Below are 22,512 nucleotides of genomic sequence, written 5' to 3'. Positions count from 1 at the left end.
TGTCCTCTCTCTGCACTGCCACTGTAGGAGTCCAGAGGAGGTGGCGGCGAGTCTGGGCTCTGGCTCTGTGTACAGCGTGGAGTCAGCGGAGGAGAGCCTGCAGCAGGGCCCAGCGGAGGCCTCTGGCAAGAAGATGGAGAAGGAGATGAAGAGCCGAGGCATGAAGGCAGACATGGCAGAGCCCCTCTCCCAGTACGACATCAGCGCCTACCCCAGTAAGTCTGTGTGTGTGTGCATGTACACCTTTGTGTTGCCTGGAGAGTGTCTTGTATCAGCACTTATCCCTGCGTGGGTCAGGGATGCAGTACGCGTCAGGGTGGTGCCACCACTTCTAATGACACTATATTATGGATGACAAAAGCCAGCAAGGTCGGCGTCTGTGCCTACACTTTTGACCCGTGTATTTGCTTGGTGCGTCCGCTCCCAAAAAGTTATCACTTGAGGTAATGAAAAACGGAGGCGTACACAAGGCTCGTCTCCAGTAGACATTGAGAATGGACTAGATCCGAAATGTCTGTCGCTCCAGTTTTATCCTCGTGACTTCTGCTCCAAATTTTCGGCTACAAATTAATATACATTTTTTTACACAAGCCTTGTGTGTGCCTCCTTTTTTCATTGACATCTAGTGATAACTATTGTATGGATTAAATTATTTTAGTTTTTAGTGGATTATGTAAGAAACCTTCATTGCAGTACATTAATTACCTTTTACTAATTCATTTATGGGCATTAGTTGTGGTTATACCACCTGACGTCAGAGCCCAAAAAAGTGAGTAATTAGCCTGTGTGCATGTGGTTGCCTGAGACTGAGTGTGCTTGTCCCTCTAAGTGCGTTTTTGTTTGTGCGCTGTGTGTGTGTTTGTCACTGGCGTAAACCTTCCACTGTGCTTTCCCCATCCACCTACTTTGGATGAATTGGCAACAGAATTAGAAACCAAATTAGTAAAAGAATTAGTTGTTGTAGGTGGAGATTTTAGTGCCCACCCATAATTAGGGAATTTCCGAAAGAGAGTTTAAGAAAACATAATGTACCTTGGGGGAGTAAAAATGTGTACCAATTCGAAGTTTTTAGATCTGAAGAAGCAAAAAAAAAGGCAAAGCTTGACAATGGTGCAAAGGTGTGTTTTTTGGGGGAGATTCTCATATGTGTGTGTGTGTGTGTGTGTGTGTGTGTCTGTCACCAGTGGAGGGGGAGACTGGCGGCCCGGTCCCCAGCCCCGATGGCTTCCAGGACGCCCTGGCCAAGAAGCAACGGCGCCCCCAAGAGGACGATCGCAGAAGGAAGGAGCAGGGAGCAGCTGTGAGTACCACAAGCTGTGTGTGTGTGTGTGTGTGTGCGCACCCTTGTGCAAAATATATTTTGCAATGCAAGAAAACGATTATCCATGTCAGAAAAATAGACTTAAAGGTACACTGTGCAGGAAATGGTCAAAAAAGGTACTGCAACTATGCTGCTCATTGAAACTGGGCTGCCTATTGCCAAATTTGATCTTTACATGAAAGTTTACTAAGTAATAAACAAATATTTTCTAGTATGGTCCAAGTACAGTCATTTTTGCAGCTAAAAACGGCTATTTTTGGAAATGCAAAATGGCGGACCATGGAGAAGATCCCCCTTTTCATGTATGAAAAGTGCAATTTTTCCGATCATAATGAATACTTAGAATTTGATGGTGGTGGTAAGTATTCATGAAAAAGGTAACATTAGTGAATGGGTAGCATGCATTCTGGAAATAAACAACTAAAAATCTCTAAAGTAAAGTAAACTAAAGTCCCTTTAAAAAATATCTTTGTAGCCCCTACACTGTTCCACCACTAGAACAATTTTATAGTCAATGAATAAACTTTAGTAGCATAGTACTCCACCTTTATGACTGTACACAGGGCGTTTAGTAATACATTACGACTTGGTCATTGCCATTATGGTAAGAGCTCATTTATAACAGGGGCTGTGTCTTAAAGGGTTAAAAAATACCCTTTGGTCTAAAATGAGCAGGTAATCCACGTTGAATATATAACAGAATATCCACGTTGTGTGCTGTGCAGATGTTGACAGTGTGTGTGTTGATTGACAGGTGGGTGTGAAGAGCAGCAGGGCGATGCCCTCCAAGATGCCCCCGCGCTTCGCCAAGAAGACCAGCGGCCTCTCCATGGAGCAGCCAGAGGAGGCGCTGTCCACCAGCAACCTGGGCACCGAGATCTGGGAGAGCAACAGCTCAGGTCAGCCGCACAGCACTAACAAGCTCATTTATGGGTCGTTGCGCATCATTCCCAAGTAGGGTTTAGAACAGACTGAAGCTGAAGGATTTTATAAAAATAGACAGATTTCTTAAAATATTTTCATGCATAAATCGGCTGAAATGTTTCGGTCCTTACCACACACACACACACACACACACACACACACACACACACACACACACACACACACACACACACACACACACACACACACACACACACACACACACACACACACACACACACACACACACACACACACCATCAATGTTTAGTTTTTCTATCATAGATCACTTTGTTGAAGGGAGTGCACTGCAGTGATGCAACAGATTGTGATGGCATTCAAATACAGCAGGCAGATGGAACTGTATGGGAATGCAGTTGAATGTTCATTCACTTCTCCTCTCATTTGCAGCCCTTACTGTGCAGTCATCTGGTGGAGACTCCTGGACCAAGCAGGTGTCCTACACGGGCAGCGAGCCCAACTCAGAGGTACAGTCACGTTTATTTTCTCTACTTTTGTGTTTTGTGTATGTATGGAGTGAAAAAGCTGTGATGTGCTTTGTGCATGTGAGTCAAAGACGTCTTTGTCATTTAGTGTTGGGGACAGCTTCCGCCGACTGTAACTGCAAAAAAACATGATTTTTAAATTGTTTCAAGTGAATGGATGACAGCCGAGGCTTTCATGAATTCCCTGTAACAATAAATAAATAAAAAGTCATGTTTTTTACAGTTACAGTCAGCAGAAGTCATCCGTTACAGCGAATGGCAATACCATTTTGCACGTCTTTGACCCATGTCCAGGTGGATGACATAAACTTTGCAGAAGTTGCGCTTTTTCTTCCTATGTCTGCGTTTGTAGTGTGGGTGCAGCGGCGTGGAACAGGGGGGGAAAACCCTGACTCATTCTTAGAGCCCAGACCACTTGGGGGGCCCACCGGGGGCCCTCCCATGGAAAATATTTTTCTTCTTTCATTTTTTTAAACATTATTTTAAAAATAATGTCAATACATGTTGGTAATTTATGTAATTCCAATGTTCTCTGGAAATACATCTGTTGAATTGGATATACTAGCCTGCAAATCGGCTATATTCTATATCAGACACCCCCATTATCACGCATTGGTTTAGTCCGCCCTCTCGCGGACTTTTGATTGTACAATATCCGGAATCAACACTCACTCACGTCATTATTAGGCATTAAACGCAGCAGCCGGTTAGCAATGAAAGACTTCTAAAAAACCAGGCTTTCACAAAAAGAATAGAAAGGCAAGAGAGACAGGGGAAACAAAATGAAGGAAAGCAACTGCAGCTGATTTCTTGCAAGAAAGGTGAGCCCAAATGTCAAAATTACAGCCTAGAATGTAGGATACCTAACTATCCCATTCCCATTCCGTGTGGCCTTCTGTGATAGCCGATGTCAAATGAAAAAAATAATCTCATTTTGTTGGCTATCATTGTGAACCCATATTTGTCTTTGATAGGCCTATAACAAGTGTCCCAAAAGACCAACATGGGTCGATGTTGGTTCAAATATCCAAATGATAGCAAAGCCTATTTGTAAAATGAATCCCACCCAATTTCAGAAAATGTCACGAACGTGAAGATGCCCCCTGTCGCAGCAGGTGCAAATGGTGTGAACTTGAGAGAAGGTGAGCCTATTTTAGCTAATATCCTAGTCTTGAAGAAAAGCAGTTTCTCAACCGGGTGCAATGCTGCCCGCCCTGGTCATCAAATTTGCAGATTGATTCTGTCGATATTAGTCGACGTCATATTCATCAGTTGCCAATGTCAAGGTGGCGGTGCGAACAGCTGTCAGTCTTGAACCTTCATTCTGCTTTTATTTTGCGGTCTCAAAGCTCTGGTTACTTGGCCATGTCTCTGACCATCTGACAACGCCAGTTATAGCTGAAGTGTGGTAAAATAATGACGAGATTTTGACGGGGCACCAGTCTGCGTTTTGAATGATGCTGACGCCATTCTAATCTGCGCAAAGCGCAAGAGAGCCTGTTTGCATAGCACAAGAAAAGAGGCAGAGTAGCCTACCTCCGTGCTGAATAGGTAGCCTATCTGCATTGAGTGCTCATGAAAATTACAAGATAATAGTTACTGGCCCATTTAAATCTGAAAGTATACGTAGTAGCCTAATAAATAATGATTTCAAAGAAAAAAATAGCCTAGGCTATAGCCTAATTAGGTTCGGGGTGCCCTGACTTTCAAAGGTTGAGCGACATCAAATCCAAACAGCGATACTTTTGTTCTATTTAGGCTACTCTGCTTTACCGCAGGTTTTAAGCGACATTTCGAAGTCAGCTTCTACCAGTAGCCTAGGCTCAGCTGATTCTCTTTTCCTTGCTCTCCCAAACACTGATACGGACAAACGTGACGTGCGTGCGGGGCAGTGCAAGTGAAAGAATGTGTGCGCGAGCGAGCGCGTGTGTTTCTGTTCAGCGATGCACATTGAAGAAAGTACAGTTCAACATATCAATGTCTCGTGTGTCCATAGTGCACGAAACAGTAGGCTGGAAGCATTGTGAAAAGAGATTTATCAGTCTCTCTCCTCCCCCTCACACCATAGTGATGAAGTGATTAAATGTCATCCCTATGAATATGATAGCCTACTTTTCATAACTGGAAATGTGAAAGATTAAGACATTTTATATTTTTAGTATGTCTATTATGTCATATAATTGAAGATGAGAATGATTCAAGTGAAGGAGAGGAAAGCATAGAGGGGTATTCTGAGGAAGGCAAGAAGGATGACAATATCAGGAGGTAGGCGCGCACGCGCGTGGGGGGTGGGGGGTGTAGAGGGTTTGGGTAGGTTGGGGTGTGTGTAGGTTGGGGTGTGTGTAGGGGGGCCCATGGAAGAGGTTGTTCCTAGGGCCCCAAATTTGGTGCTACGCCCCTGTGTGGGTGACCTTTTTGTCCTTCTTAAACTCTCTGGATCTCTGTTTCTAATTCCATGTCCTCTCCTCTCCTCCCCACTTGTCCTTCTTCCCACCAGGACTCTGACGCGGGCCCAGAGCAGAGCAAAGAGCACAAGGTGCCGGGTCCGATCGGCAACGAGCGCTCGCTAAAGCACCGCAAGGGCTCGGAGGCGGTGGAGCGGGAGCGGGAGCGCCTGGAGGGCGGCGGCGGCCCCATCACCCCCGTCAACGGCGTGGTGGACCTGCACGTGGACAACGTCCTGCCTGTGCCCGTGCCGCCCATCGAGTTCGGCGTCAGCGCCAAAGACTCAGACTTCAGCCTGCCGCCGGGCTCCGCGCCCGTGCCCGTCTCCAACCCCGTCACCAAGCTGCAGGACGCCCTCGCCGCCAACGTGAGTGGTGGAGAGTTACACGCACGCGCACACACACACGTGTATGAGACAAAAACTTGCAGTACAGTAGATAGACTAGGACTAGGACACTAGAGCTGTCACGGTTACTGCGCCAAAAAATGTCTACGGTGACAATAACCCTTTAAATGTCAACAGACGGTGTTATCAGAAATTAGTGGATTTAAGTGTCGGGAATACGCTTTGGAATTGAGTGTGAACATGTGGCTAATCAGTTGAGTAACAGCATGTCCGAAGCTGGCACCCTTACCGCGTTAAAAAGTGTTGAAAATTAGGCCCTACCGAATTTTAAAAAGACAGTGTTTTCTGGGTGGATAGCCGTACACACCATGCACCTTGGCATGAGAGCCTTTCCAGCATCAGCTGAGTAACGGCGCGTCCGAAGTAATGGCGCTGTTACACCAGAAGTTTTGCTGTCACACTCAGTAGTCTAAGAATTAGCCTATTATGATAAATGCAATGAATTAACGCCTGGACTAAATCATTCCAGCGAAACCATTCCAAAGACGTGTATGGATATAGGAGACAGACGGTAGGCTACGAAAACACGTCAGGCTTATTTGATTTTGTCAACTATCATCTAGCAGCTAATAAGGTAAGCGCCAGCTGCGGCATGACGGAGCCTACCACACACATCACATTTGAAACCCAACACCCAAAGCAATTTCTATTTTAATTGGCTGTGATGATAAGATTGTAACAGTCCTAAGTTTGTCACGGCAGAGTTGTGCGTTCGCAATGCGCTGTCCTCGATTCAACTGAAGTCCACGGAGCAGTTGTCTAGTTAGCCTAGATGTTGTCGTAAAACTACGATTGCCTAGTTAAAACGTGGCTTTGATTCTGAGAGGTTAATGATTTATATTAAGTGTCGTATTTTGTTTCAGCTGTAGAAATTGAACAACAGCCTTTTGTTAGCCATCATGGACTGCTTGTCATGCAGCCTCGGGCACTAGAGGCTGCGTCTTGTAGTCCAAGTCAAAGCAGGCGATCACACTACCTGTGTTGTTGACCGTGAAAACACATCGAGACTGGTCTTTTAGCAAAAGGGAAGGGAAATTTAGCGTTTTTAGGGTGTAGGAATAGGCTGACCACTTGGATCCGCCATCGGACTGCTGCACACTGAGCCAGGGGACTGCGTGGTCTGGGTTGCCAGATTGGGTGTTTTCCCACCCAACTATTTGGACGGGGTATTTTGTAGAATTGCCATATACATTTTTAAAATGTTTTAATTACGTATTGATTTAGTGCCTCCAGGCATTTTTGAGCATTTATTGGGCTGGAAATACTCAGTCACATCTGGCAACCCTGATGGAACTGCACCTCATGGCCTAAAATAAAATTGATGAACTCTAAAATAAATAAACATAAATGTTGGCCAAAAATATACGTTTTGATCATCAGTGTATATTGACTGTTGAAACGGAATAATTGTTTTTGTAGCCATCCAATCTCAGACAGCTGTCGTTTGACAGCAATTCCAATATGACTGTATTTTGCTATTACGTTACTGGTCCAGCCACCTTGAGACCTAACTGACTGCATGTGCCCCCTGAACCGAAATGAGTTTGACACCCCTGGTGTGTATGAAGCCAGTGAAGTCTAATGTGTTTGTTGTCCTTGCTTCCTGACAGTCTATCCCCATGCTGCGCCGAGACCACCTGCAACCTGGCATCAACCTCAACCCCATCTCCTTCCCCAGTGCAGACCTCACACTCAAGGTTGGTTCTCTCTCTCTCTCACACGCACACGCACACACACAGACAGACACACCTTTCTGCAGCGTATGATTGTATGCTCATCTAAGTGATGCATGTGGTGGTGCATGCCTAAATTCAGACACAGTCTGAACAGTCCATTTCTTCTTGAGCAAGGCACGTAACCCCAAACTGCCCCAGAAACAGTAACCAATACCCTCTGCTGGGTAAAAGCTCCAGTTGGGTGATCTCTAATGTAATGTGGTGATGTTTTTCAGATGGAGTCTGCACGTAAGGCGTGGGAGAACTCCCAGTCGATCCCGGAGCAAGGCTCCCCAGGGGGCCCGGGGTCAGGGGCCCAGCCCGCCTGCAGCGTGGGCTCCTCCAGCGGCGTCAGCTACAGCTCCTTCGGGGGGGTCAGCATGCCCCCCATGCCCGTGGCCTCCGTCGCACCCTCCGTCTCCATGCAAGGTACATTGATTCGCCACCTAATGCTCCCTAGTTCCTAGTTCCAACAGTAGCATCCTACTGTTGCATGATCGATGATGGCCCTGTGTTTTTTTTTCTACACCTTTAATGGTGATTTATTTAGATTTAAGCCTTCAGCATATAATAGTACAGACAACTCTAGTAGTCACATTAAGTTAAAGATACTATGGAAACTACATGCATGCAGTGTTATTAAACTCTTTGTGTCCTTCTCTGTGTGTGTGTGTGTGTGTGTGTGTGTGCGCGTGCGTGCGTGCGTGCGTGTGTGTGTGTGTAGGTAACCACATTGCTCCCCTGTACCTGGACGGCCATGTCTTCCCCAGCCAGCCTCGCCTCGTACCCCCAACCATGACCCAGCAGCAGAGCTACCAGCAGGTTGGTACCCACCCAGCACCTCCCGACACCAGCTCCACCTCCATCGCACGCGCGCACGCACGCACACCACAAATGGGGTTCAGAATATTGTTTCAAATAGTGTTAGTATGTGTATTGCACTTGCCTCTGGTTGAATTTCCAATGGGATCAACATACAGTGCCCTCCATAATTATTGGCACCCCTGGTTGAGATGTGTTTTTTAGCTTCCAATTATTTTATTTTTTTTCTAAATAATATGGGACCTTAATGGAAAAAAAGAGAAAAATCCAACCTTCAATACAAGTGCATTTATTCAGTGGGGAAAAAATCCCACATAAAGGAATAATTATTTGACATCAAATAATGTGTGTCACAATTATTAGCACCCCTGGTGTTAATATTTTGTACAACCCCCTTTTGCCAACAAAACAGCACCTAATCTTCTCCTATAATGTTTCACAAGATGGAAAAAGACAGAAAGAGGGATCTTCAGCCATTCCTCTTTGCAGAATCTCTCTAAATCATCCAGAGACCTGGGTCCTCTCCTCTGTACTCTCCTCTTCAGCTCACCCCACAGGTTCTCAATGGGGTTGAGGTCAGGGGACTGAGATGGCCATGGGAGGAGCTTGATTTTGTGTCTGGTGAACCATTTCTGTGTAGATGTGGCCATATGTTTAGGGTCATTGTCTTGCTGAAAGACCCAGTGACGACCCAGCTTCAGCTTTCGGGCAGAGGGCAACAAATTTTGATTTAAAATGTCCTGGTATTTCAAAGCATTCATGATGCCATGCACCCTAACAAGGTTCCCAGGGCCTTTGGAAGCGAAACAGCCCCACAGCATCACTGACCCACCCCCATACTTCACAGTGGGTATGAGGTGCTTTTCAGCATGCGCATCTTTCGTGGTACGCCAGACCCACTTAGAGTGTTTGTTGCCAAAAAGCTCAATCTTGGTCTCATCTGACCAAAGCACACGGTCCCAGTTGAAGCCCCAATACCGCTTGGCGAACTCCAGACGCTTGCGTTTATGATTGTGAGTGAGGAAAGGTTTTCTCCGTGCATGCCTCCCAAACAGCTTGTTGGCGTGTAGACAGCGCCTGATGGTTGATTTGGAGACTTTGTGACCCCAGGATGCTACCATGTGTTGTAATTCTGTAACAGTGAGCTTTGGAGATCTTTTGATTTCTCTTACCATCCTCCTCACTGCGTGGTGGCAAAATAAACTTGGGTCCTCGTCCAGGCTTGTTTACCACTGTTCCAGTTGTTTTGAACTTCTTAATTATTCCTCTCACAGTGGATATGAGCAGCTGCAGTTGAGTGGCAATCTTCTTGTAGCCTCTGCCTGACCTGTGAAGGTCGACGCACATCTGCCTCACTTGTATGCTGTGTTCCTTTGTCTTTCCCATGTTTAAGAGTGGATAAGAGAAATGGCCTCGGTGTCACGTCATATTTATACCCCAGGGAAACAGGAAGTGATGAATTACTAATTAAATGTTCCTACATACTCTGGTAAACTTTGTAAACTACTGTAGAAATGACAGAAATGCTTCAATTATATTTATTTCCTGAGAATTGTTAAGGGTGCCAATAATTGTGGAACAGGTGATTTAATGAAAAATAATTATTTTTCAGTCAGGGATTTTTTTATTTTCTTACAATTCATTTGAGTTGAAGGCTACATTTTCCTACAATTTTCAGTGTGACAGTATTCTTCTGCAATAAACACTGAATTTATTTTAAGGCTTTTAACACATCTCAACCAGGGGTGCCAATAATTATGGAGGGCACTGTACACTAGACAGACTAGATTCAAATCTGCATGGAAATACTGTAATGCGTGTATATGCCTCCCTCTGTCTAATGTATTGTATGTACTGTACTACGCGTGTCTGTTAGTGTATCTCATGTAATGTGTTCAGGGCTCTAAATTAACTTTTTCCACCACCAGCCAATTTGGCTAGTAGACCTTTTTTCTTACCAGCCAAACAGGACTTCAACTAGCCATTTTTTAATCTTGCCAAAATAGGCTATGCGTTAGGCTAGTTGTGTTTTTTTTCCATTATTATTATTATTATTATTATTATTATTATTATTATTATGGTTATTTTATTCAAATGTCCACAACACATAAACACTATAGGCCTACATACTAGGTCTATAATAAGCATATTATATATACTTTTTTAACTTCTTATTCTTATTTTTACCTCTGAAAACAATGAATCACATCACACAAGCCACACACACAACAGGGTCATTCCACGCCAAATCAACAAGTGCCCGCGCACTTAGGTCTCAAAAAATTCTGAAAATATTACCAAGTGTACCCATGGTACTTAAGAGAAACACTGTAAATTTATTTGAATGTAAGATGTATACTCTCCGTGTTACAGCCAATTTTACTGTGGGAGGGGGGTGCCCATTTTGTTCACACTCTTTTTTTTGTCAAAGTTCACAAGCCCCTAGCTCAATAACTAAACCATGTAGGAAGCTCATATATACATAGATACATAGATAGGAATAGTTTGTTGCTAAACTGTCAGTTTTGGTCTGTATGATCCTGCATCGTCATAGCATTCCCTCAAAGATGATACAAATTGTACTGGAGTTTTTGGCTGTGCTCTGTTTAGGCCTTCAGAAGACATATTTGTGCCCAACATAGCCTCGTGATTTTTTCCCCTTGTAGATACAAGTAGAAACACTCCCATAAAAATCTATAAATAGAAAGGAAACCCCATCAGTGTTTGACCAGAAGACCTCACAAGTCTGACAAATCATTTTGGGTGTCATTTTCAGAGCACCAGAACACCTTGTGGGATTGTCCACAGATTTTTTTTAATATATTTTTCTTCATTCTCCATGAAGTCTTCTTTTTAAAAATGCCAATGAGACTTGTCTTATGTGATGTTTTCGTTTTTAATTTCCACCCTGAACATGGGCAAAATGCAAAAAGAGAGCAACATGTTTTCTATAACATTTAATGTAAAGACTAAATAATCAAATGCAAATTTTGCCCAGACATGATCACCCGAGAGTCCTTGTGCAGGGGTGCAGGTATCCCTTTTAATTTCAATGAGTTCAGGAGCGTTCAATGTGGGAGCAGGTTCGCACACCAAAAGAGACATGGCACAAGGCACAAGGAGTCATGTTGTTACTTTTTTTGACCAGCAGATGGCAGCGGAAGAAACGCATAGAAAACATATTGCTCTCAATGTGCATGGTGCCCATGTTCAGGTTGGAAATTAAAAAAGAAAACATCACATAAGACAAGTCTCATTGGCATTTTTAAAAAGAAGAATTCATGGAGAATGAAGAAAAAAATAAAATAAAAATCTGTGGACAATCCCACAAGGGGTTCTGGAGCTCTGAAAATGACACCCACAATGATTTGTCAGACTTGTGAGGTCTTCTTTTCAAACACTGATGGGGTTTCCTTTCTATTTATAGCTTTTTATGAGAGTGTTCCTACTTGTCTCTACAAGGGAAAAAAAATCAAGAGGCTATGTTGGGCACAAATATGTCTTCTGAAGGCCTAAACAGAGCACAGCCAAAAACTCCAGTACAATTTGTATCATCTTTGAGGGAATGCTATGACAATGCACAATCATACAGACCAAAACTGACAGTTTAGCAACAAACTATTCCTATCTATGTACCAGCATGCCAAATTTGAGCCTCCTACATGGTTTAGTTATTGAGCTAGGGGCTTGTGAACTTTGACAAAAAAAAGAGTGTGAACAAAATGGGCACCCCCCTCCCCCAGTAAAATTGGCTGTAACACGGAGAGTATACATCTTACATTCAAATAAATTCACAGTGTTTCTCTTAAGTACCATGGGTACACTTGGTAATATTTTCAGAATTTTTTGAGACCTAAGTGCGCGGGCACTTGTTGATTTGGCGTGGAATGACCCAACAGACCTTTAAACCAAACACACAGCCAAACACTACAAAACCTCTCGCTCCAAGGAATGAGAAGAGATGAGAGGAAGAGGAGGAGAGGAGAGGTCAACACACACACACACGCGCACACACGTTGTGCAATAATGGATATGATGTCGTGTGTGCTGTGTGTTTATGTGGCCTAGGCCTACAATATGACGCTATAGGCACCATTATTTCCTCCAGGAGCTCTTCTCTACCATGCGCAACAAAATAACAAGAAGCCTACGCTATGTTTAACTAAAAGCAAATAATATCACGGAAAAGTTAGCTTCCTTTGTTATTTCCATAGCGTACGTAGCGCACGTAGCCTACTCGCACGGGCATAAGGTCTGCCCTTCTTTCCGATGGCGTGGGCTTTCCAACTTAGTTGCGCCAGGACTTAAAACATTTCAGACGACAACTGACAGCTACGCTCACACTACTCTGACAGCCCGTTCTCCTCCTCTGCCCTTGTCGCAATTTCGTTCCACAACACTCCTGTTTTTGAAACTCTTCGGTCAGGTCCTCGCAGCTTAAAAACGCAGCCTGTTAGAGCAAGGTGTGTCAGTGTCGGTGAATGCTAATAGTAACAGTAGGCCTAATAGTGACGTTAAAAGTGGTGGAGTGAAAGCGACAGGAGCAGGGGAGAGTTGCCTGTCAAAATACAGTAGTGTGAGCGCACAAGAGCTCTGAAATGTGTTCTGTCCTGGCGCGCGCAACAGCAGCATGAAGTGGCTGCTGCTTCGGAAAGCTCACAGTGGGGTGGGGTCATGACGGGAGTGTTTATGGGTAATGTAGGAAATCTTGCCGTATCGTTGTCATACAAGCCGCCGTTTACCGTTCACACTGTAGGCTACTCGGGCGCTACTAGCCAAATGGGCGGGTAGATATTTTTTTCTACCGGCCAAAATTAATTTTCACCCGTGTTTGGCGGGTTGGCGTGTGTTAATTTAGAGCCCTGAGTGTGTGTATTGAAAGTGTGTCCCACTCTGTCTAATGCAATGTAATTAGATAAGTATTACTCATTAGAAGAGAAAGAAGGTCCGCACACTGTTGCTGCTCCCAGTTTATTAAACACAACGTTTCGACCAGTCTGGTCTTCGTCAGGTGTAGGTGTGACGAAGACCAGACTGGTCGAAACGTTGTGTTTAATAAACTGGGAGCAGCAACAGTGTGCGGACCTTCTTTCTTTTCGTGTTTCATCGTGTTTAAGTCCAGCACCTGTTTTATCTGGATGTGCGCGCTCTCCAAAACGCTACTGTAATTATTCCTGATTACTAATGTGTCCCTCCCTGCGTTTGCAGGCGGCGGCTGCTCAGCAGATCCCCATCTCGCTGCACACGTCCCTGCAGGCCCAGGCCCAGCTGGGGCTCCGCGGGGGACTCCCCGTCTCCCAGTCCCAGGAGATGTTCAACTCCATGCCTCCCTTCAGGTACCGTACCAGCACGCTACCGCTGCTGCCTCCATCACTTATTTTCTCCTGTCATAGATGCTCTACTATTTATTTATCCTCATTATAGGTGTAGGACACTTTTCAATTATCAAATTGTAAATTTAAAAAAAAGTTTTAAAAAAAAACTTTACACCATGTCAAATACTCTTGCAGCATTCTTTCATTCAGAAGAAATTATAAATGTTTGCAACACTGCTCTATGCTACTGAATATATAATGGCACAACATTTCAGACGCCCTTTCATCAGGGGCAAAGCACAGCACAAGTGTTGCGGACATTTATTATTTATTGTCTTGTTTGGTCCAGCGCCTGTATCACTAATGCGCATTGTTGCATTCTGTGACTCCCCAGGTCGCAGGTGTACATGCACCCCAACCTGTCTCAGCCGAGCCCCATGGTGCTGTCAGGCGGCGCGCCCCTCAAGGGACCCTACTCGGCCTTCCCCGGCATGCAGCCCTCCGACATGGTCAAGCCCCAGTCCGGCTCCCACTACCAGCCCATCAACGGCAGCCAGCAGCTGGTCTACGACGGCCAGATGAGCCAGGGGCCCGGCATGGGCACCTCCACGCTCATGGACTCCCAACTCATACAGGTATATACACATGATGTGTATTATATAAACCCATGATTAAACGGACATTTTTTTGGTACAGTTATGAATGTTCTGACGCCTGATCGCATTGCTGTTGCCTGATCGTACTTGGTGACAATGCCCCTGCATTGCAATGTATACCTTACTGTATGAATAAAGACAAGCTGGGCTGCTTCACAGTGACTAGACCCAGGGATGACTGGAGCACTCAGCAACTTTTTTAGAGGTTTTTTATTATTTTGGTGCACAAAATGACTGACGTTTCGGCGCACCTGCGCCAGTCATTTTGTGACCAAAATAATAAAAAACCTCTAAAAAAGTTGCTGAGTGCTCCAGTCATCTCTGGGTCTAGTCACTGTGAAGTAGCCCAGCTTGTCTTTATACTGCTGTCTTCGACGGTGAGCACCACCAAGGCTGAAGCGCAGACATCCCCTCTTCTTACTGTATGAATGTATGATCATGCTTGTTTGTAGATGTTTAATATATTGTGACCGGTGCATTAATCTCGTATTGTGTCCCTCCCAGGTGACGATGCCGCTGCCTGGTTCCCAGCTGCGTTACGGCTCAGCCCAGCAGCACCTGATCCTGCCCCAGTCCATCCAGCTGCAGCAGGGCCAGAACCTGTCGGTGGGGGGGCCCCGACGCATGATGCCCCCCGGCTCCCAGCCCCCCGTCATGACGCAGAGCAGAGAGGTGAGGGAACTCGTCACTAACACAAATCCAGGGCTCTGGCGTGCGTGCGTGCATGCGTGCGTAAAGAGGGATAAACATTCTAATGAATACATGTGAATGGAGCGTTGTGCGTTTTTGTAGACTGTTTTCTTAACCACTGCTATTCTCCTTGTGCTCTTCCTCCTCCTCCTCCTCCTTCTTCTTCTCCTTTTCTCCTCCTCCTCTTCTTCCTCCTTCTCCTCCTCCTCTTCTTCCTCTTCCTCCTCCTGCTTCCTCTTCCTCCTCCTTTTCTTCCTCTTGCTCTTCCTCCTCAGGCGGACATGAAGGGTTTCCAGTTTGCTGATAAGCCCAATCACTCTCCAGGCATCCCCGGCTCCTACAGGTGAGTGAGTGTCTGTGTGCGTGCCCTTGTATCTGTGTCTGTGTGTGCGTGCCCGTGTATCTGTGTCTGTGTGCCCGTGTGTGCTTGCCCGTACATTTGGTCTGTGTGCATGCACGTTCGCGTTTAGGAGCTTCAGGTTGGCCTTATACATTCAAGTGCAGTAGTTCCATTGACTCAATGCTGTGTGTTGTATATTTGCAGGCCTGGATCAGCCAGCCCCAGTGGCAAACCATCAGGACCAGGAGCTCCTGCTGTGGGCCCCCTCCCCACTCACTACACCCAACAGGTAATCACGTGGCACACACACACACACACACACACACACACACACACACACACACACACACACACACACACACACACACACACACACACACACACACACACACACACACACACACACACACACACACACACACACACGATTCAAGCCACTACACCCACCATACAGCCCACCATACACACAAACTCAAGACGCTATACTGTTATACTGTAAACAGTTTAAGTGCAGTCCATTTACCATTCCATTTACTCACACCTGACCAAAGTGAAGTGAACTGTGTAAATGAAGAATTGCCTACAAATGCCTGTATTGACCACACAGCTCACCCCCACCATCTCTGCCCCCTTCTCTCTCTCTCTCTCTCTCTCTCTCTCTCTCTCTCTCTCTCTCTCTCTCTCTCTCTCTCTCTCTCTCTCCCCAGCAGGTGCCCACCCCACAGGGCAGCATGGTGATGCACATGCGGCCGCCCACCACCGGCCCCTTCCCCACCCCCATCCAGAGACCCAGCGTCATGCCCACTAGCGTCAGCAAGCCAGTCATCGTCCGCTCCCCTCCGTACCCCAGCCCTGGCCGCGAGCCCCACCCCCAACACGCCCACCCCCACCCCCAACACCCCCAACATGCCCACCCCCCACACGGCCACGCTAGCCCCCCCTCCGCCCCCCTCCCCCCCGAGGCGGCCGCTGCCACCAAGGGCCCAGAGGATGGCACGAAGGTGAGCCAGCCCCTCTCTGGATAGGTAAATCCACCCCTCGCCATTCTACTCATTTATTTGTTTGTTTGTTCGTTTGTTTGTGTGTTTGTTTTTTTAGCCATGTGATGTGTGTTTTTTTTTCTTTTCTTTTTTTCAATGATTTAAACCCAATGCATTCCTAACAATGTTAATACAATACAATCTGCTCAAGAAGTAAAGCTTCAAATCTACCAGGCTGTAGTGGCATTAAGCTAAATGAAACAATTCTTCCACCCCTGTCACTCAGACAAATCTCTTCTTCTCCTCTTCTCCCCCTCTTTCAATGCACTTTCTATACTCTCTTTTAGTTGTTGTGTTTGTTTTGATTATGTATTTCTTGGTGTATTGGTAATATGTTACGTTGGTGTTCTATTGTTATTTTTCTGTGTATTTAAAAGACTTTTTAAAAGATATTTTTGTTATATATTGATTTTTTTTTTGCTAAGTGGCCCATTTCAGACCATTTTATGTAGAACATGTCAACAGATCAAGTCCCAACTTTAGTCTGTGTGTTGGTCTGTTCTAATTTGAATCTAATCCTAAAGATCTTATTTGAACCAACTGCAAAGAAATCCTCTTTCCACAATGACTTTTCAGCTAGATCTAAATTCAGTCTTGACAAACACATTCTTATGCATACCTTTCCTGTGTGCGTGTGTGTGTGTGTGTGTTTGTTTGTGTGTGTGCTTTTGTCCCTCTCCAGAATAAGCCCCTGAGAGATGGACGGCCGGTCGTGGTGGAGGGCAAGTCGTCTCCATCAGCAGTGCTGTCCTCCAAGATGGCCGAGCCCAAACCCACCCGCACCGGAGCCATCAAGCCGCAGGCTGCCAAGCTAGAGGAGGGGAAGGCCTAAAACACCTCAGAGAAGAGGGGAACCCCCCCCCATAACCCCTAACCCTGCCACACACTTACACAGCCAGACGGGCACCCACCAACTACACCCATGGGGGTTATCTACCAGGGTCATCTGCTACAACACAGAAGACCCCCTCCCAACACACACACACACACACACACTTACCCACTCAGCGAACCCCCACCTACATCCTTGGGGCTACCATCCCAAGGGTGATCGACCTGCCTCTTCCCCACCCATCACCTCAGCTGAGCCGGTTCCCTCCCTTCTGTGTCTGATGGTCCCCTTATCCCCCAGCCCTCCTCCTCTTCCTCCTCCTCCTCCATCACCCTCTTCTGGGTCATCCTGCATCGCCTGTCAGTCAACAGGCTGCCTCCAATGGACTAACAGACCAACTCCGGGTAAAGAAGAAGAGTGGAGAATGAAAAAAAAAACAGACAAAAAAAGTATGGAATCGGATACTATTGCTGAACACCACATATATAGAGATATAAAAAAATATATATACATAAATGTATACATATTATATAAATATATATAAATGCATAGACACGATAGTTTGGGACATTTCTAAGCAGACTCCTCAAGAATCCATCTTTTATTTATTAACATTTAACAAAAAAATACCATTTCAAGAGAAGAATAATGTTGAGCAAGACAAAAGGAGAAATGCAGAGGAAAAAAAAGGAAAAACAAATCACGTTCGTTTTCTACATTGCTCTCCATCAAAGCGTGAAGGAGCAGAGGGAGGGGGGTAGAGCGAGAGAGAGACACGTCTGTCTGTCTGCTGCCCCCTCTCCACATCTGCGTTCATCCTCATCTTCTCCAGGCCTTTGCCAAAACGAGAGCGCCCGCCCGCCCGTCGCAGCTCTCTCGGGGTGTGGAGACTGCCACTGGTGCCAGAGAATTTGCTGGGGAAAAAAACGCCGCACGCCATGCCACAACACGCCACCGCGTCACTAACATCCACCACCACCACAGTCATCGTCACCTCTGGTGGCCGTGGCAACGGGACTCCTACGTGGCACCGTGTCTGTCATGATGAATTTTTTTTTTTTCCCTCCTCCTTTTGACATTTTTACTGGTTACAGTGAATGGAGTTTTAACCCTCTTTCTCTATCTCTTTCTTTTTTCTTTACTTTTTAAATAATCAAAACACCTACTTGCTCTATTAAAGGACACCTTTTATTCAATAAAAAAAATCCTTCGAAACCAAATTTGAGGACATTATTCTGTGTATTACACGTGGGAGCGCATGACCCGGGGCAGACTAATCGACTACTCGAGCACGCCCCGCCATCACTTTTCTGCGTTTCCGTAGAGACAAGACTGCTCGGAGCATAAAACGAGAACAGGAAAATGTGTTTCTTTTTTTTTTTTTTAAACAAACAAACAGAAAATGCTGTTCTTTCTCTTGCGTGTTGTGTAAAACAGAAGCCGAGTTTGCTGTTTAAAAAAAAAGAAAAAGGAAAAAAAAGCAGATGTGTTGCCTCTTGAAGCTTCTCTGGCGATGCGGCGTGTGTGTGCATTTTGATGAAATGGCAAATGTCTTGGAATGGGCCAGTAAAGCGTGTAACCTTTTAATTATTTTTGGGTTTTTTGTTTTTTTTGGAAGGCCTTGTGTTATTTGAAGTCTGTGGACAATGTGTTGCCTTGGTATGTGTTGTCGGGACAAGCCAAGCTTGTGGGATGTGGATGGGGGGGTGATGGGGTGGGATGTTGGGCTCACATCTGCCACAGGGTGAGATGATGAGGAGAGAGGAGGATGAGGAGAGAGAGGAAGGTGTTTCCAGATGGACTGATCCCCAGCTGATGATTGCTCAATATTGCTACATTGTTTTTTGGTCGTATCGGTTTCCACACATCTGAACTCCCAAGTATCTGCACTCTTCTGTCCCATAAAGAAAAGAAAAACACAAACTCACAAACCACCCAGGTTTCTTTCGATGTTGCTGTTGGCAACATCCCTTTTTTGTTTCTTTTTTTTACTCCACACTGGGCTGTAGTTTTTGTTTTGTGTTGTTATTCAACTCAGCTGTTGTTAGGGTATGGTTTAACTAGGTGTGTGTTGCGTTGCTTAGCTCCCGGTGAACACTCCAGAACAAAGTACCAAGGGGTGCTGCAAGCAATAACCACGACCTACCTGTTAACACAATCAGGGTCCAAATGCAGAACGACACCTCCCAGACACACAATAGAGGAGACCCAAACCTTCCTCTCTTCAACTCTCACTCTGCCACACACTTTCTTCCATCCTCACTCCCTCGTTCTCTCACTCACACACACACACACACACACACACACACACGTATGTTACCCGCAGTCTACCACACACCAGCCGTTGCAGAGGCTTGTTGCATGTTACGAGGGCCAGTGGTATTGGCCATGTCTCTGTGAAGACTTCTGTAGAGGTGCGTCTGTTATTTCTGGTCATTTAGGGCGGGTTAGTAAGGTTGGGCATACAGTACATTACATGCGTTTCTACAGTGCTGCTCCGGTCTTCTGTTCCATACACTACAAGCATCTTTTTTCTTTTTTCTTTTCTTTCTACCGTACGTTCCTGGTCTTATGATATTCTCCACCAGGAATTAACTTGACCATACACACACGAGCTTGGTTCCGTTCTGTATCACTCAAGTATGAAATGAATAGAAGATGATGGAAAAACAAACAAAAAATGAATAATGACATGGGTGTTTGTTCAAAATGTTACCTTTTTGTTCCAGCAGGGTGGACTGCTTGTGTATCATTTGTCGAGGTTTTTTTTTTTTTTTTTTGCTGGATATGAGTCACGCCTTCTGTAATTGGTTGGTTTCAGTGGAATGAAGGATCTTGAGGCCCCTACACCTGGCCAGGTGTGGGTGTAACACACATACACACACAATGCCTCAGCACTTGGACCTGTGTCCATAGGGGCTCGCTCCGTCATCTATGTACTGACACACATACACACACACACTTCTGCCCTTTCTGCTTGTCTGTGTAGAGACTTGTATTTAAAGGGCCAGCTATGAATATTTTATTGTTGATGCTTTTTTTGTTTTTCTTTTGTTCTTTTACTTATTTAATTTTTGTTTAAAAGGACCAGTGTTTTCCTCTAAAGCTGGTCCTTACAAGCCTATTTATCCCTTATTGTTGTTTATCCTTTCAAATATGTGACCATATTTGCCCTTTTTCTTGTTAAAGATCTCATTGAGAGAAAAAAATAAAGCAGGTTTTGCTTTCTAAGAGAAGTTATTGTACCTGTTCATGTTTTGGTCTTTCATGTTGGCATCTTTTGAGTCCTTTATGTGCTGGGAGTGGGGGCGGAAGGTACATATAGTGCATCCGGAAAGTATTCACAGCGCTAAACTTTTTCCACATTTTATTACATCATAGCCTTATTCCAAATTCTATTAAATTAATCTCTGTCCTCGAAATGTAACATAAATACCCCAGCATGACCATGTGGAAAAAAAAGATTTCTTGAGTTTTTGAAAAATTATTAAAACTAAAAAACAAAAATCATATTTACATAAATATTCACAGCTAAATATTCACAATACTTCGTAGAACCACCTTTGGCAGCAACTAGCCTCAAATCTTTCTTGATATGATGCCACAGGCTTGGCAAACCTATCTTTAGGTAGTTCTGCTCATTCTTCTTTGCAGTTCCTCTCAAGCTCTATCAGGTCGGATGGGGGACGTCTGTGCACAGCCATTTTCAGATCTCTCCGGAGATGTTCAATCGGATTCAAGTCTGGGCTCTAGCTGGGCCACTCCAGGATATTTACAGAGTGGTCCTGACGCCTGAGGGGGTGCAACCGCACTCTGGTTGAGAAACACTGGCCAAATGGGTAGGGTGTTGGTCTGTCAGAGGGTTGCAAGTTCAAAACCCACCCTTACCTCTCCTTCCCATCCATGGCTGAAAGGCACCTGAAATATCCCCATACATGCTCGCACCTACACACACGCACACACATTTCTCTATCTCTCTCTGAGAGACAGACAGACACACACACACACACACACATACCCACAGTGCACAAGACGCAAGCATACTAATAGCATTATGTCTCTGCGGAAATGCAATCTAGTTATTTATATAGGCCTACATTTTATTTGTTCCATCATGGCATCAGCAGACTAGGGTTACTCTTGACACAAACAAACAAACAAACAAACAAAAACAGGCCTACAAGACATAAATGCAAATGTCCCCTTTGGCATGGAAGTAGGCTACCTTTAGGGTCGTAATCTCGTAAATATATTCTAAGACACACGTGAGATCACACTTTTTTCCCGAAATAAACACGTCAATGCATAGAAAATTCATTCCACTAGTCAGTGGAAAATGCTTTACATCCATCCCACACCTACAACAGAAAAGGAGCCTCCGGGTGAGTGGTGACGTCATCACACAACAGAATTCCATGCGTTCCTCAACAGAGAGGAGACAGACCACCCTGCAAAAGGTGGACAGCAAGAATACGCTGTCTTGTCTACGGAAAGTAAAGGTAAGATAGTTTGGCCATGAATTATTCGGTATTGATATCGGTTCTTGCATCTCTAGTTTTGCACGAAAGGGATTGGTCACTCAACATTTTTTAGGGGGGGGGGAAAGCTAGTCAACAGCTTGGTTTACAAAGTTATCGAATTTTCAGCGTGGTTTACAGCGGCTGTAAATCAAGCCTACAGTAATTTGTCTTTTGGGACAGGGCTTGATTTTCCTGCTTTATGACATCTCTATCCCAGTCGTCGGTGGTGCATGAAAACTTAACTTTTAAAGCTACAAAGCTAATAGGGGGCAAGTTTGACAACATCTGAGAAGAGCTCGTGTTTCAAATGTAATATGTCTCCACATTCTTCGGTGTTTCAAAGCTTCAATTGGTTACATGACGCGGTTACAAAGTAGGCTAAATCGTGTTGCTTTTGAACAATGGAGTAATCTGGAGGAATAAATAGGGGGCACTGCTTGAATTCTTTATTACTCGTAGGCATAGCATTTAAGTATTTTCCTTTTTGAAATCAAGAGTTTGTGATTAGCCTACGTTTTTGCAGGATGTCGTCTAAAAATGGCAAGCCGAATGAAGGGCTGATGATGATGCAGGAGCTGGATGATCGACTCAAAGAACAAATCGACAAGTTGGAACACATCCGCCTCTCTGTCCTAGATCTGAAAGAGAACTTCTCCGGGGTGGGTCTAAAACCTCCTATCTGAATTTAGGACATCTGCTGAAATGTTTTGGTATAGGCCTACGGTAAAAGCAGCTGAAACGGAAAAGACAGAGTGGGATCTCCTTCCAAGTGCAATCACATCCAGGCCTACTGAAATTATCTATTTAAATCTATCGTCCTCTGATGTATTTTTTGTGTGGTCATTAAGTGAGGGAATAGCCTCTGTTGGCTTCTGTACTGTGGCATAACCTAGCTTTATTGGCATGGCAGTGTCACATTCAACACTTAAAAGGGTATGCAGCACTTATTGATGCTTTAACTGCATTGCAATGCCATCACA

General features: G+C 45.0%; 1 protein-coding gene and 1 long non-coding RNA gene across 2 annotated transcripts in view; both read left to right on the top strand.

The window, feature by feature from the left end:
- Positions 1–16,024, top strand: part of prrc2b (proline-rich coiled-coil 2B) — a gene marked incomplete at its 3' end in the record, with an annotated part of 59,813 nt that extends 43,789 nt beyond the window's left edge. Inside the window, exons 17-30 of the mRNA XM_063210494.1 lie at positions 28–215; positions 1,185–1,300; positions 2,076–2,220; positions 2,657–2,733; positions 5,249–5,563; positions 7,213–7,299; positions 7,554–7,746; positions 8,042–8,139; positions 13,348–13,475; positions 13,849–14,089; positions 14,615–14,782; positions 15,076–15,143; positions 15,345–15,429; positions 15,848–16,024. Coding sequence (XP_063066564.1) covers positions 28–215; positions 1,185–1,300; positions 2,076–2,220; positions 2,657–2,733; positions 5,249–5,563; positions 7,213–7,299; positions 7,554–7,746; positions 8,042–8,139; positions 13,348–13,475; positions 13,849–14,089; positions 14,615–14,782; positions 15,076–15,143; positions 15,345–15,429; positions 15,848–16,024 — 2,086 coding nt within the window. The remainder of the gene's footprint in view (positions 1–27; positions 216–1,184; positions 1,301–2,075; positions 2,221–2,656; positions 2,734–5,248; positions 5,564–7,212; positions 7,300–7,553; positions 7,747–8,041; positions 8,140–13,347; positions 13,476–13,848; positions 14,090–14,614; positions 14,783–15,075; positions 15,144–15,344; positions 15,430–15,847) is intronic.
- A 42-nt stretch (positions 16,025–16,066) lies between these two features.
- On the top strand, positions 16,067–20,248 carry LOC134458275 (uncharacterized). The gene is made up of 2 exons (XR_010036553.1): positions 16,067–16,165; positions 16,863–20,248. It is a non-coding gene; the product is annotated as an uncharacterized LOC134458275 (long non-coding RNA).
- Positions 20,249–22,512: the final 2,264 nt, after the last annotated feature.

This window comes from Engraulis encrasicolus, chromosome 11 (assembly GCF_034702125.1).
Source record: "Engraulis encrasicolus isolate BLACKSEA-1 chromosome 11, IST_EnEncr_1.0, whole genome shotgun sequence".
NCBI lineage: Eukaryota > Metazoa > Chordata > Actinopteri > Clupeiformes > Engraulidae > Engraulis > Engraulis encrasicolus.
This window is presented reverse-complemented; position numbering and strand designations above follow the sequence as displayed.